General features: G+C 47.3%; 2 protein-coding genes across 2 annotated transcripts in view; one reads left to right on the top strand and one right to left on the bottom strand.

Moving 5' to 3' along the window:
- Positions 1 to 7948, bottom strand: part of LYRM7 (LYR motif containing 7) — a 127963-nt gene extending 120015 nt beyond the window's left edge. The window contains exon 1 of the mRNA XM_085632717.1: positions 7505 to 7948. Coding sequence (XP_085488843.1) covers positions 7505 to 7522 — 18 coding nt within the window. The 5' untranslated portion in view covers positions 7523 to 7948. The remainder of the gene's footprint in view (positions 1 to 7504) is intronic.
- A 357-nt stretch (positions 7949 to 8305) lies between these two features.
- The window catches only part of LOC146865866 (adenosine 5'-monophosphoramidase HINT1-like), a 77772-nt gene continuing 72976 nt past the window's right edge, over positions 8306 to 13101 (top strand). Inside the window, exon 1 of the mRNA XM_085632716.1 lies at positions 8306 to 8507. Within this exon, the coding sequence (XP_085488842.1) occupies positions 8397 to 8507 (111 nt within the window). The 5' untranslated portion in view covers positions 8306 to 8396. The remainder of the gene's footprint in view (positions 8508 to 13101) is intronic.

Here is a 13101-nt window from a genome sequence, read left to right as displayed (position 1 = left end):
AAAGCGGCCGTGCGACCGTGAAAGTGAAAGTAATTGTGGCGCGCGCGCCCGCGCACATGCACTGTAGCGCTAGGCTGGCCTGGTAGCACTTTTTGGAGCCCTCTCAATAAGTCTCGCCAGACCAGCGCATGCGCTGGGTCAGGCGAGACCTAAAAAGGGGGAACTTAGTCACCCCACCAAGAAGTGCTGTCTGGCTGGAAGGCACCAGAGAGGACCACAGGAGGGGAACCACCTTCAAGGAGCACTATACGGCGGGAGAGCGTGGCAGAGGCAGCAATAAGGGAAAGAAGACAACCACAGGGTGAAGTACCAGGAAAAAAATAATAATAAATAAATAAAACGACGAAGACCATATCCAATCCAAAGAGACCCTGGCGGAAGCAGCAGCACGAAGAGACAGGGGAGCGGGAGAACCCAGACAAGATCAAGCACAAGGTGAGAGCGCGGACGTGCCAGGCAGTCCGAGAGGCCCAGGGGCGGTGCCAGAAGGACGCGCCACGATGAGCACGCAAGCATCTTCACTGGCGACGCCAATCCCGTTCCTGCCAAGACCAGGAGAACCTCAAATGAAATGGGAGGATTGGAGAGAGTACTTCAAGAACTATATTGCAGCTCTGGAAGATGAAAATGGGGAGGCCTTCCACAGTGCGAGGAAGAAAAGGATCCTACTGCACAATTTAGGCCCGGAAGGGATAAGAGTCTTTCAGAACCTGGTACCCGCAACCAGGCCGGACACGGATGATGACGTATTCAGACACGCAATAGAAGACCTCGACACCCAGTACCGCCCTGCGGTGTGCGTCTCCATTGACCGGTATAGTTTCCAGCAAAGGAAACAAGAAACCGGCGAGTCCATAGATGATTATGTGGCAGCGTTGAGGAAGTTGGCGGTAACGTGCAGGTACGGAGTCCTGAATGACGAGTTTATAAAAGATCAGATAGTTATGCACACCACCAACAAAACAGTGCAAGACAAGTTGTGGACAAACAGTGAAGCATCACTGAAGGAAGTAATAGCCATGGTGAAAAAGGCGGAAATGTCGAAAAGGTGTGCCGACGCAGCAAAAAGGGAGACCATCCAGAAGACCAAGGTGAACAAGGTGGATGACGCTGAACCACAGGGAAGGAGCAAAACCATGCCGCCCGAAGGGAAAGGACAAAATAAATGGAAAGGGAAACCGGGACAAACATGGAAGCCGAATAGAGACAACAGTACGACGTGCTACAGGTGAGGTAGTCAAGCGCATGCTGCCCAGGATAAACGTTTCCCAGCGTTCCGAGCAAAATGTATGTTCTGCGGCATAATGGGGCACTACGAAAAAGTGTGTCGCCGGAAAACGAAAAGACCAATGGTGAAGTACGTGATGCAAGACCAACAGGAGGAAGAAGAAGAACAAGATGAGGAAGACGGTGTATTATGCGTGGACGAGCAAGTGCTAGGCATCGAGGGCAAGCGCTCCCGCAAACCACAATGCGACATGGTAATAGGAGGTGTGAAAATCAAGATTGTAGCAGACTCGGGATCTCCAAACACCATAGTCCAATGAGCAGTGTGGAGGGAAGAATTTGAGCCCAGCTTGGGGTCAAGGCTAGAACCGCCGGACATACGACCAGTGTCGTACACAGGCGAACCCATTCCCATGGTGGGATACAGGAAGTTGACCTTCGAATTTAAGGGAAGAAGTGCGGAGTGCAAATTATATGTAGCAGAAAAAGGCCCATCCATCCTAGGATGGATGGACCAAGGGGACCTAGGGATCAAGTTAGACCCAGGAGGGGACATGCAAGTGCTACCGACAGCGCCAGGGAGCTGGCCGGAACTAGAAGAAATGAAAAGCAAATTCCCAAAGGTATTTGGCGGGAAAGTGGGCAAATTAGAGAAATTCACACACAAGATCGTACTCAAGGAAAACTCAAGACCGGTATCACACAAAGTCCGCAACGTGCCCCTAGCCATAAAAGAAGCTGTACAGCGGGAACTACGTAGACTAGAAGAAAATGGAATAATAGAGCCCATAGACAGCTCGGAATGGTTGGCCCCCTTGGAAGTAGCCATGAAACCCAATGGGAAAGTTTGTCTGTGTGTGGACCTTCGAGAACTGAACAAGTGCCTAGTAGTGGAAAAATTCCCATTGCCGCGCATTGAAGAAATGTTGTCCAAAACAAAGGGGATAAAGTGGTTTTCCACTATCGACCTCACCTCCGCCTATCACCAGATTGATCTACATCCAACAAGCCGGAAACTGACATCCTTTATAACGCTTTTTGGATGCTATCAATTCCGCAGGATGCCGTTTGGTCACGCTTCTGCAGCGGCGGTGTTCCAGAAATTAATGCATCGCCTCTTCAAGGACATCAAGGGCATCCAATATTTCCAGGATGACATACTGGTGATGGGGTCAGACAGGAAGGACCATGATAAGAAGTTATATAAGGTACTTTGTGTGTTGGAAACCAACGGCCTGACCGCAGAATGGGAAAAGTGCCGACTAGGAATGACGTCTGTCACATATTTGGGACATGAAATAGGAGGACAAGGCATCACGCCTAAACGCGCAAATGTGAAAGCGATCTGCAATGCTATGGCTCCATCCAACAAAGAAGTGAGATCCTTCCTAGGGATGGCAGAATATTATAGCAAATTCGTGCAACACTTTGCCACCAAGACACACCACCTGAGACAGTTGATAAGGGACAAAACAGCGTTCAAGTGGACAGAAGAAACACAAAAAGAATTTGAAGCTTTGAAGTGCGACATCAGCCAAGCCATACCACTGCAGGGATACGACCCGCTGGGACAATCAATATTGACGACGGATGCCAGTGAGAAGGGATTGGGGGCAGTCCTCATGCAGGAGAGGAGAGAAGGGACGACGGAGACCCTCTGTTTCGCATCCAGATCATTATCGCCAACAGAACAGAAATATAGTGTAATTGAGAAGCTGATGCTAGCGGTGGTGTGGGCCATGGGAAGGTTCCGTCAATTCCTATGGGGCACGAAGTTTAAACTCAAAACTGATCACAAGCCACTAGTCAAAGTACTCACCTCAAGTGGACATGCCAGCGCCACGCCGCGCATCGCCAAGATGACACTAAAGTTACTAGAATACAGGTATGATGTGGAGTACATACCAGGGACACGAAACAAAGTCGCGGATTACCTCAGTAGAGCGGCAGCGATGGAAGAGGCCCCCAACCCAGCAGCAGAAGAGGAAGAGTTGGTAGCGGTGATGGAAGACCCCGAAAGGGTGATAAGTAAGCAAAAGTGGACCCAAGCGTACGAAGACGACAGTGAGATTAGGGAGGTCAAAGAACACAGAATACATAGATGGCCCGAGAAAAGACTGTTGCGAGAGGCGCTCAGGAAGTTCTATGAAGTCAGAGAGGAGCTGTCAGTGGGAGACAAAGGGATTTTCCTGTACAGAGGTGATAAAGTTGTTCCCCCGGCAGCGTTAGTACCTCACCTGGTCGCGCTGTTGCACGAAGGACACCTAGGAATAGTGAAAACCAAGATGAGAGCGAAGCATATGTACTGGTGGCCCAGAATGGATATCCAGGTGGAGAGACATGTAAGAGAATGCGACCAATGCCAAAGAGCAGACAAGACATGAATCCTTTAAGGCCGGCATTGGGAAAATTCGTTCTACCGAAAGATCTGTGGGTGAAGTGGCGGTGGACATTCTAGGACCAGTGCTGGACAACCAAGGGACGCCCAAATATCTGTGCGTTCTGGTAGACAAATACTCTAAATGGCCGGAGATACATATTCAAGAAGCGATGGATACGGAAACAGTGATTAAGTTCTTGACTTCAGTTTTCCTCAGGGAAGGAATCTCGAGAACCATCCTGAGCGACAATGGACCGCAATTCACCTCAGAAAAGTGGTACAAGTATGCAGAGAGGAATGGAATCAAAATACAACCCACTTCCGTGTATCATCCGGCGAGTAATGGACAGGTGGAACGTTTCAATAGAGTCATCATGGGATCCATCCAAGCAGCCATCATGATGGGCAAGGACTGGGAGAAGAGATACAGAACATGATATGGGCATACCGTATCACCCCCACAGGCACAGGGTATAGCCCTTTTCAAATCTTGAGAGGAAGGCATCCATTCACCAAGGACAATGTAACGTGGAGAGAAAAGACGATAACTAGTAAGTGGTCTCCGGCAGTAATGATAATTGAAAGATGGTTGGGAAACTTTGCGCAGGGAAGTGACAAATATTAAGGCAAAATAATTTGATAAAGCTGCTGCTTCAAGGTCATCCTTACGATGACCACCCCACGTCGTAAATCGTGAGCAAGCCCACTTAGAAATTCATAGAAAGAGGCAAACCGAGCAGCATAGCTCTTATTTCAGCAATAATTAGTAAACAAATGTCCAGCAGTAAATAACGAACAAATGTCCAATGTTTGGTCTTTTCTTCTTCTTTATTTCATTCAAGTTGCTTGTATTCCTTGTCCTTGTACAAATTGTTCATGCTTGTACTTTCAATCAAAACTTCAAAAGGGCCAACACGTGTTTCGTCCTTAAGGGCTGTTTGCCCAGGACTTCGTCAGGGCTATGAACAAAGGATAGGCTACATTGTATTATATGTACTTAAATCATGTATATGAGAATAAAGATAACTTCTATTATTCCTAAACACTCGTAGGAATAGTATTCCAAAACCGAAAGGTGAAGATACCCAAAGGTAAAAACCCGAAATGGAATAAATTGTAAAGGAAAAATTTCAGAAGGCAAAGAAAAGCAAGGTATATACTTTATTATACCCCAAGTGAGAAAAAAGAGGAAAAAGACTAACAAGTAATTAGTCTGATGATAATTATCATAAATAGCACCCGAAATAAAGTATATGTGAGAGCAATAAAGGTAGAACTAGGTAAATTAATTTCCTTTGCATCTAAGTAACGTGCGTAATGTGTACTAGTTGTACAACACTTACCCACTCTGATAGACCAAAATCAGAAGATAGGATAAGAGTACATCTTCTATCTCTGTAGGTTAAAGAGGAAATAATACTTCATATAAGTATTTTCTAATGTTAAAAATATTTTTCTTATGCTACATATGCAAATCATCAGCCTAAGTCACGTGTAGCCATCCAATAGTTACAATAATAAAAGGCTTAGTTAAAGTACGGTTGGCAACATGTTATTACTAATCTCAAAAGTTGTTTGCAAGTTAACTTAAAGCAATTTCGAACAGTTATTAGGTAATCGGTTGTACCTTAAAGAGTAGTAGAACAAAGTTGTCTTGCAGCAATATCGATGTCGTATCTATCTAGCAAATAAAACGAGAGAAAGGTAAGTTCTCTAAAGAACTAGTATATGCACCTAGTTATGTACAACAAGTACAACAAAGTTCAGTTACGGGTAAGTGGAGTTAACTTTAAGACTACTATTTGGCTTAATGGGGCAACGTTTAAATTAATCCCTTCAAGTATTTATAGTTAAAGAAATAACTACGGCCCGATAGATTTCAAAATAATTGTTAACATTTACCAACAAGACTCCCGCGTTTACCTTCTATTCGTATAGCATGAGTCCGCAATCTGGATACTCCGTTCAAAAAGGTCGGCGTGTAGCACACGCGCCATTTTGAAACGGGCTTAAGTAGTTGTACTCAGGGTGTAGAAATAAATGATGGCAATAAGCGTAAATCATCAGTTTAGAGCGGATCAAAAGGTCGCGCCATTTTAAAATAGCTAAGTAGTAGCTATAGTAAGTTAGCTCCTTGTAGGCCCTAGGCCTTTTCCCTTTTCTGTTCGTGGTACTTATACCACTATTTTAGTATATGGTTCGAGCAGCCACCAGGGCCTATCCATATAAAGTGCAACTTCTGTGTATTCTACTGTAATCTTGTTTGACGATTTGTGCTCCTGTGCTCATAAAGAGACTAGGGGTTACTTTGAGAAATAAATACATATATATTTTGAATATATATCTGTGTGGTGTCCTTTCATTGGTATAAAAGGGGGTTGCATTTGGTAAAACAGCTGGCTTAACACGCTTCACGAGTTTAGCCTCAAAGACTGCTTAGCCTACGCTACCACTAGGGCAGCTAGTCCGAAAAGGTTGACTTACAACCACACCATTAGGGTTGCTTGGCATGGTACAAGGTGATCACTTTAACTAGTGAGCATCATATACCAGGCCAACTTCTCACAACAAGCATGAACTATTTGTACAAGGACAAGGAATACAAGCAACTTGAATGAAATAAAGAAGAAGAAAAGACCAAACCTTGGACATTTGTTCGTTATTTACTGCTGGACATTTGTTTACTAATTATTGCTGAAATAAGAGCTATGCTGCTCGGTTTGCCTCTTTCTATGGGTCTCCGGCAGTAGTACAGCACAACCTTGAGAAGGCCCAAAGGATATATACTGAATACTACAATCAAAGGAAAAAAGTGAAGGCCTCAACCCTGGAGAGAGGGGAATGGGTGACAGTCAGATTAGCCACAAGGAAAAAGAAGGGAGACAGCAAATACAGCCTACCTCTACAAGTGAAAGAAGTGTATGATAGGGCAGCATTGCTCAGTGATGGGAATGTGTGGTCCCAAGACCGTATGTCCAAATGTAACAAGATCCTACGATGGCCCCCGGAGGAGAGTGAAAGGACACTACAAGACTTAAGCCCAAGAGAAAATGAAGGAAGTAACGCAACTGTAGAGAAAGACAGGAGAGTAGAAGAAAGCAGCGAGGAGCATGGGGAGCAAGTAACACCGGAGATCGGGGAACAGAGGGGAGAGGAGAGTAGAACCCCGAGGAGAGAGGAACTGGACACACCGAGAGGCCAAGCGGGAAGCCCCGCTGAGGAAGGTACCCCCACTCCGGTAAGGCGCACGAGAGCGGGCAGAGTGGTAGTAAGACCCAGCCACTTCCGAGACTTTGAACTAGAGGGTAGCTAAGCGACCCGAGGGACTTTATGGACCACTAAATCTTTGTTTGAATAAAAGATGGGCGATATGTAGTGTTGCTCTCTAGTCCTCACGCACTACGTGGTGACGTAGCGCGCGAGGACGCGTGAAGACGAGCAAATGCGCATGCGCGAAGCGGAATTGGACCCGCAAGGTCGCGTCTTTCCCGGCGCTCTCCCGCCTATGTGAAATAAAACATATTTCATGCTAATTACATACTCCTGGTGGTGATTGATTGTCAGCAGAGCGAGCAACATTACATTAACCAATCACATTCGTTATAACTGTCAGACATACAAAATACAAAATGTTTGCGGAAGTTGGTCTCAGATAGTAAGTACACAGGCAGTGAAGCAATTTCTGTATTTTTTAAAATGCAATTTGTGGCAAAAGCATCATAATTTTAATAGTCAATGGGCAATCGATTCTGTCCCTCTTTCTATCACAAAACCTGCGGTAATTAAATCAGGGATGGTAAAGGGTGTTCTGGTTCTGGGATGAGCAAAGCAGGACTATTTTTTGGCTTTACCACCATTACACACTAAATCCGCTCACGTGTCTACGTTATCGCTCACCTTCATCCTACCCTCCATCTGCTCCAAATGTCTTCGGATCTTGTCCAAGGCCACGCCCTCTCCCCCTCTGTGTGGTCATAGACAGAATCTCTAAACACGAGACCGAGAGTAAGAAAATACTGCACCTACTGACGATAGAGCCTTGTTAGGTAACGAGAAGCTCATCTCGGAGTAATATAAGTGGTACGGAGTCAGACGTATCAATGGCATTTTTCGGCAGTAGGGCTAAGCATAGGTTTAATGATGCCTAATATGGCCGCAGCAATAACTGCTAAAAAATTACATCATTTGGCCAGGGAGACTTGTCGATGATATAAACGAGAATGCTTGCATTTCTCTTTGTTTTCCCTTGAAGTTTCGCTCCAAAAGTCATGTATAATAACACACGCATAAGGTGCCGCAAAATTATCTTTAACTTCAAAATAAATTACCCTATTTCAAAATGGCGTCTTCTTTGCTTCTGTGTCCTATTTATGTGTTCACGACGGGGCTGGCCGGCTGTGGAGTGACAGACAGCACAGCGTCAAATAAGAGACGAGTCAGTGACAGTGTGCGGGAAAAGGGAAGTGTGCGTGTAGTGGAAGGGTTGGCGGGAGACTTGTCAATTATATAAACAAAAATGCTTGCATTTCTCTTTGTTTTCCGTTGAAGTTTCGCTCCAAAAGTCATGTATAATAACACACGCATAAGGTGCCGCAAAATGATTTTTAACTTCAAAATAAATTACCCTATTTCAAAATGGCGCCTACTTTGCTTTTGTGTGCTCTTTCTATGTTTACGACGGGGCTGGCCGGCTGTGGAGTGACAGACAGCACAGCCTCATATACCAGACGAGGCAGTGACAGAAAGGGGAAGTGTGCATGCAGTCGAAGGGTTGGCGGCAGCGTGCAGCATGTGCGACGAGATTAGTAAAGCGCAGGCCGCCCGGCCTGGGGGCGATACAATCTTTGGCAAGATTATCCGCAAGGAGATTCCGGCTAAAATCATACACGAGGACAGTCAGGTGAGAAGACAGGGTTCCGCGGTGTGCAAATACTAGTGGATATGGAAGCTGCGTTTACTGCATGGTAAATTTAACATTACTGCAGATTTGTGTATGGGTATGCCCTGCTGATGCCTGTTGGTACGCCCTCCTTATTGCCATTTGCACTGTATGGGACCGCATTGTTCCGGTGGATATCGGTCTTTTGTGGAGTCGGAGTGCCTCTTCCACATTAAATTGTTCCACTGACCGCCCATGGCAGTGATCCAAAAAGCTATTTGCAGTTCATTCCTTGAATGGAAGCACCAGGGGTCTATGCAATCCCATACTGGGATTGTGCACCATTTATGAAGCTGTGCTGTCATATAGAGACTGGAATTGTACTTTTGTATTTTGTATTTTTTTATTTTTTTTTATTGCATACACAACTCGTGGGCAATAACAATTCAACATCTGCAAACATTCGTGAAAATAATTTTCAATTCTATTAACCCCTTCCATGCGGCGCGAATTCCGCCGCGGTGCTGACCGTTTCTTGCGCGGGCGGGCTCATGACGGAACGGTTCCGTCATGAGCACAGCTCAACCGACGCTCATGACGGAACCGTTCCGTCATGAGCATGGAAGGGGTTAAGGACAAGGAGGCGAGGATTATGCTATCTCATTTCTTTAATAGAAATGCTCAGCAGCCAATCCCAATACAGAACAAGCATTTGCAATGCAATAGGTCTCGCATTTATAAGAGTTTGAGCTATTGGCATTGTAAAATTACCATGCCTTTTATTTATGTTTTGGTTTTAAAACAAATAAAAGGCATTGTCATTTACAATGTCAGTAGCATAAACTCGCATAAAAGCAGTGTGTGGCGTGCAGCAGTGTTGTGTGGTGTGCAGCAGTGTGTGGCGTGCAGCGCGTGCAGCAGTGTGTGGTGTGCAGCAGCGTGTGGCGTGCGGCAGTGTGTGGCGTGCGGCAGTGTGTGGCGTGCAGCGGCATGCAGCAGTGTGTGGCGTGCAGCGCATGCAGCAGTGTGTGACGTGCAGCAGTGTGGCGTGCGGCAGTGTGCGGCGTGCAGCAGTGTGCGGTGTGGGGTAGTGTGCGGCAGTGTGTGGCGTGCAGCAGTGTGTAACGCAGCAGTGTGTAAAGTAGCAGTGTGTAATGCAGCAGTGTGTGGCGTGCGGTAGTGTGCTGCGTGCAGCAGTGTGAGGCGTGCAGTGGCATGCAGCAGTGTGAGGCGTGCAGTGGCATGCAGCAGTGTGTGGCGTGCAGCGGCATGCAGCCATGTGAGGCATGCAGCAGTGTGTAATGCAGCAGTGTGTGGCGTGCGGTAGTGTGTGGCGTGCAGCAGTGTGTGGCGTGGTTTGTAAACAACAAGAAAAGCGGACATCAAAGGAAGGGTGGGCCTCCAATTGCTGAAATCCCGAAGAAGACCCAGATTCCAGTCCGCAATCTGATTGTTGCGACCGGGAATATATTCGGCAATAACAGTGACCTTCTTTTGTAGACAAAAATGCCAAAAGTCTTTGGCGATCTCCGCTAAGATCCTGGACTTCGTGCCGCCCAACCTGTTGACATAACGAACCGCTGACACATTGTCCATGCGGAGAAGAATGCAACAATTGGAGCGAAGGGGAGTGCAACAACGGATCGCGAAGGACCCTGCCAGGAGTTCCAGGCAATTTATGTGGAGAGTCAACTCGTGAGGAGACCACCGACCCCACCCCCCTCCCTGCCCCCCCCCCGTCAATATTGGACCGCACCGGGCTCCCCAACCCCACAGGCTGGCATCGGATTCTATCACCATCTCCGGAGATGATCTGAACAGGGCTCGCCCGTTCCAGGCTTCCATGTGGTCCAACCACCATTGCATCTCCCACCTCGCTTCCTCTGAAAGAGGAATTTGATCGTAATAGCGAAGGCCGTTCTGGAGATGACGGATCTTCAAACGTTGAAGCGCCCTGTAATGCAGAGGGCCCGGGAAAATCGCCTGAATCGAAGACGCCAACAGTCCGACGACTCGTGCTATAAATCTCAAAGATACAGTCTGTCTGGAGATAACCAAAGTCAACTCCCTCTTGATGTAACGAATCTTCTGATTGGGTAAGAGAAGCTGACAGGCAAGAGAATTGACCTGGAAACCCAGAAAATCTATCACTTGTGATGGGGTGAAAACAGATTTCTGAGGATTCACCAGAAATCCCAGAGATTGTAACAGATCGATCGACCATTCCAGATGTGACATCAACTTGAGGGGACAATCTGCCATGATCAGAATGTCATCCAAGTATATAATCATGCGAACACCCCGAGCAAGCATTCAACGACGGGCCTCAGAAGCTTTGTGACTCACCAAGGAGCTGACGAGAGGCCGAACGGGAGAACTTTGTATTCGAACCAGTTCCCTTGCCATTGGAACTGTAGAAACCTACGATGGGGGCTGAAGATTGGAATCGACAAATACGCATCTTTGAGATCTAGGCGAACCATCCAATCCCCTTCCCGTAGAAGATCTCGCAACAGATGGATCCCTTCCATTTTGAAATGGCGGTAAACTACCCCTCCGTTGAACTCCTTCAGATTTAGAACCAAACGGGATCCGCCCCCTCGTTTCTGAACCAGAAAAACCGTGCTCACAAACCCTCTTGGATGACGGGTAGTCCGAAGGATCGCCCCTTTTGCCAGAAGGGAGTCTATTTCTGCTGAAATGAACTCCTGTTCTTGAATGGAGAAAAACAACGGGTTGGAGGGAGGGTTTGAGGCTGGGGCTGGTAAAACTCTATCTTGTAATGCTGAACCGTTTCCAGCACCCAAGCATCGTTGGAGATTAGACGCCAATTGTGGAGAAAAAATTGGATCCTGCCCCCCAATACCACCTCGGAAGCTGGAATTAACCTCACCATAAGTTCGTCCAACAATTTGTCCTGGCAGGAACGTCAAGACCTGTCAAGACCCTTCTTCGGGTCTTTGGCGTACTTCTTGAGATATGTGACCATCGTAGGATCCACTTCTGGAGTATCGGCCAAATGGTCAGCTAAATCTGGACATGGACATTCGGATCTCAGGCGGGCCCTGACATCCTTTGCAATTGGTTGGCGAATATGTGCCTGTACATATTCCGCCACAGCAGGGGATGGCGTTCCTGCCAGGACAAATTGTTGGACTTGTTGGGCCCGCTTACTAAAATCCTGGATCTTGGTGTTCAAGCTAAGGAGTCTTCAGCCCTTGTTGATCCTGATGAGCTCATTGATTGGTCCCAGAGGGAAATGCCAACCGCGCAATTTCTTGTGAGCGGCGCCGTTCCATTCTTCTCAAGCTAGATCCTAAACTGGCGGAGCTCTCATCTTCCGAGTCCGGCCCCTTGGCTCAAGGACAGTTATTTGGTCAACCGTTCCTGAAGGAGCTTACACACTTTGTGGCCACTTTTAGTGGCCTTGACAAGGTTCAGGCCTCGCTGCGGTGAGCGTTTCGGCTGGTTTTTGCCAGGGCCGGACGACACAGGGGGCGCTCGTTCGGCCGTGGCTCTCAACAGAATTCCCAGAGAGGATTTGATGAACGATATCAGAGGGATCAAAAGTGAGTATAGGGGGGGTGTGAGGAGTGTCCACTAAGTGCTCCTTACGAGCCTTTTTCCGTGGAGGAGGGTTATGTTCAGACAAAGTGAAGGAATGAGTGTCTTCTGTATCTGTATCAGGAAAGGTGGAAACCGAAGTCCCAACCGTCGACTTGGGGGTAGACCTGTCAGAAGACCAACTTTTGGCCAATATCTGGAGATCAGATTTGTGAGGATTTACATGAGATTTAGAGGATGCACGAGCAGACGGCAACCAGCCCTGCTGTTGAGCATAGAGAGACAAATGACGTTTCAAGGGGTTAATGGCACGAACAAGCGCCTTATTAACCGAATGTTGTACTCCCTGATCCAAAGCCTCAACCAAATCGTGCTCCAGAGAGCCATAGGCATCTTCATCATAGTAATAGTCATCTTCATCATAATAATCAGCCATAGTGACACACAAGTGCAACAATTATAATGCCCACAGAGAGAGATCAATAATGGCCAAAGGCACCATGCAGGGGGAGTGAACAAACACCACAGCAAGCCAATAACACAGGTAGAAAAAAACCTGAACACACTGCAATTATCAAACTTGGAGGGAGGGCTTGCTGGTAGAGAAAACTGTCACTCTAGGCAAAGCCTATGAAGGATTATACAGCCCAATTGTGTTATTGTTCTTCAAAAGGGCGTAATTGGGGCGAAATACGCAGGCTGTGGGCAATGGGCGCCGAAACGCGACCTTCTCCTGTCAAAACATGTCCGTGTTGTCACAGAAACACAGCCGCCGCACATGCGCGGTAACGTCCGCCCGGTATTTGCATAGAGGAGCGCTCGCATGCAATGCGCGAGCCTCCGAGCCCCTATCTCCCACTCCATAAGGCAACAGAGACGCGGGCGCGAAGCGCCCGGACTCAAGGAGGTGACCTCACGCTCCCCAGCAACGCCGAGACGGGCAAAAGCGGCGAGCGGAAGCTAAAGACAAAAAATGCTAGAGAACCAAGCAAACCGGGCAGAAGCACCGCGGCGACGCGCCAACATGGAGCGCAATAGAAGCGTTAACAAG

The sequence above is a fragment of the Triturus cristatus genome, chromosome 2_1 (assembly GCF_964204655.1).
Source record: "Triturus cristatus chromosome 2_1, aTriCri1.1, whole genome shotgun sequence".
Taxonomy (NCBI): domain Eukaryota; kingdom Metazoa; phylum Chordata; class Amphibia; order Caudata; family Salamandridae; genus Triturus; species Triturus cristatus.
This window is presented reverse-complemented; position numbering and strand designations above follow the sequence as displayed.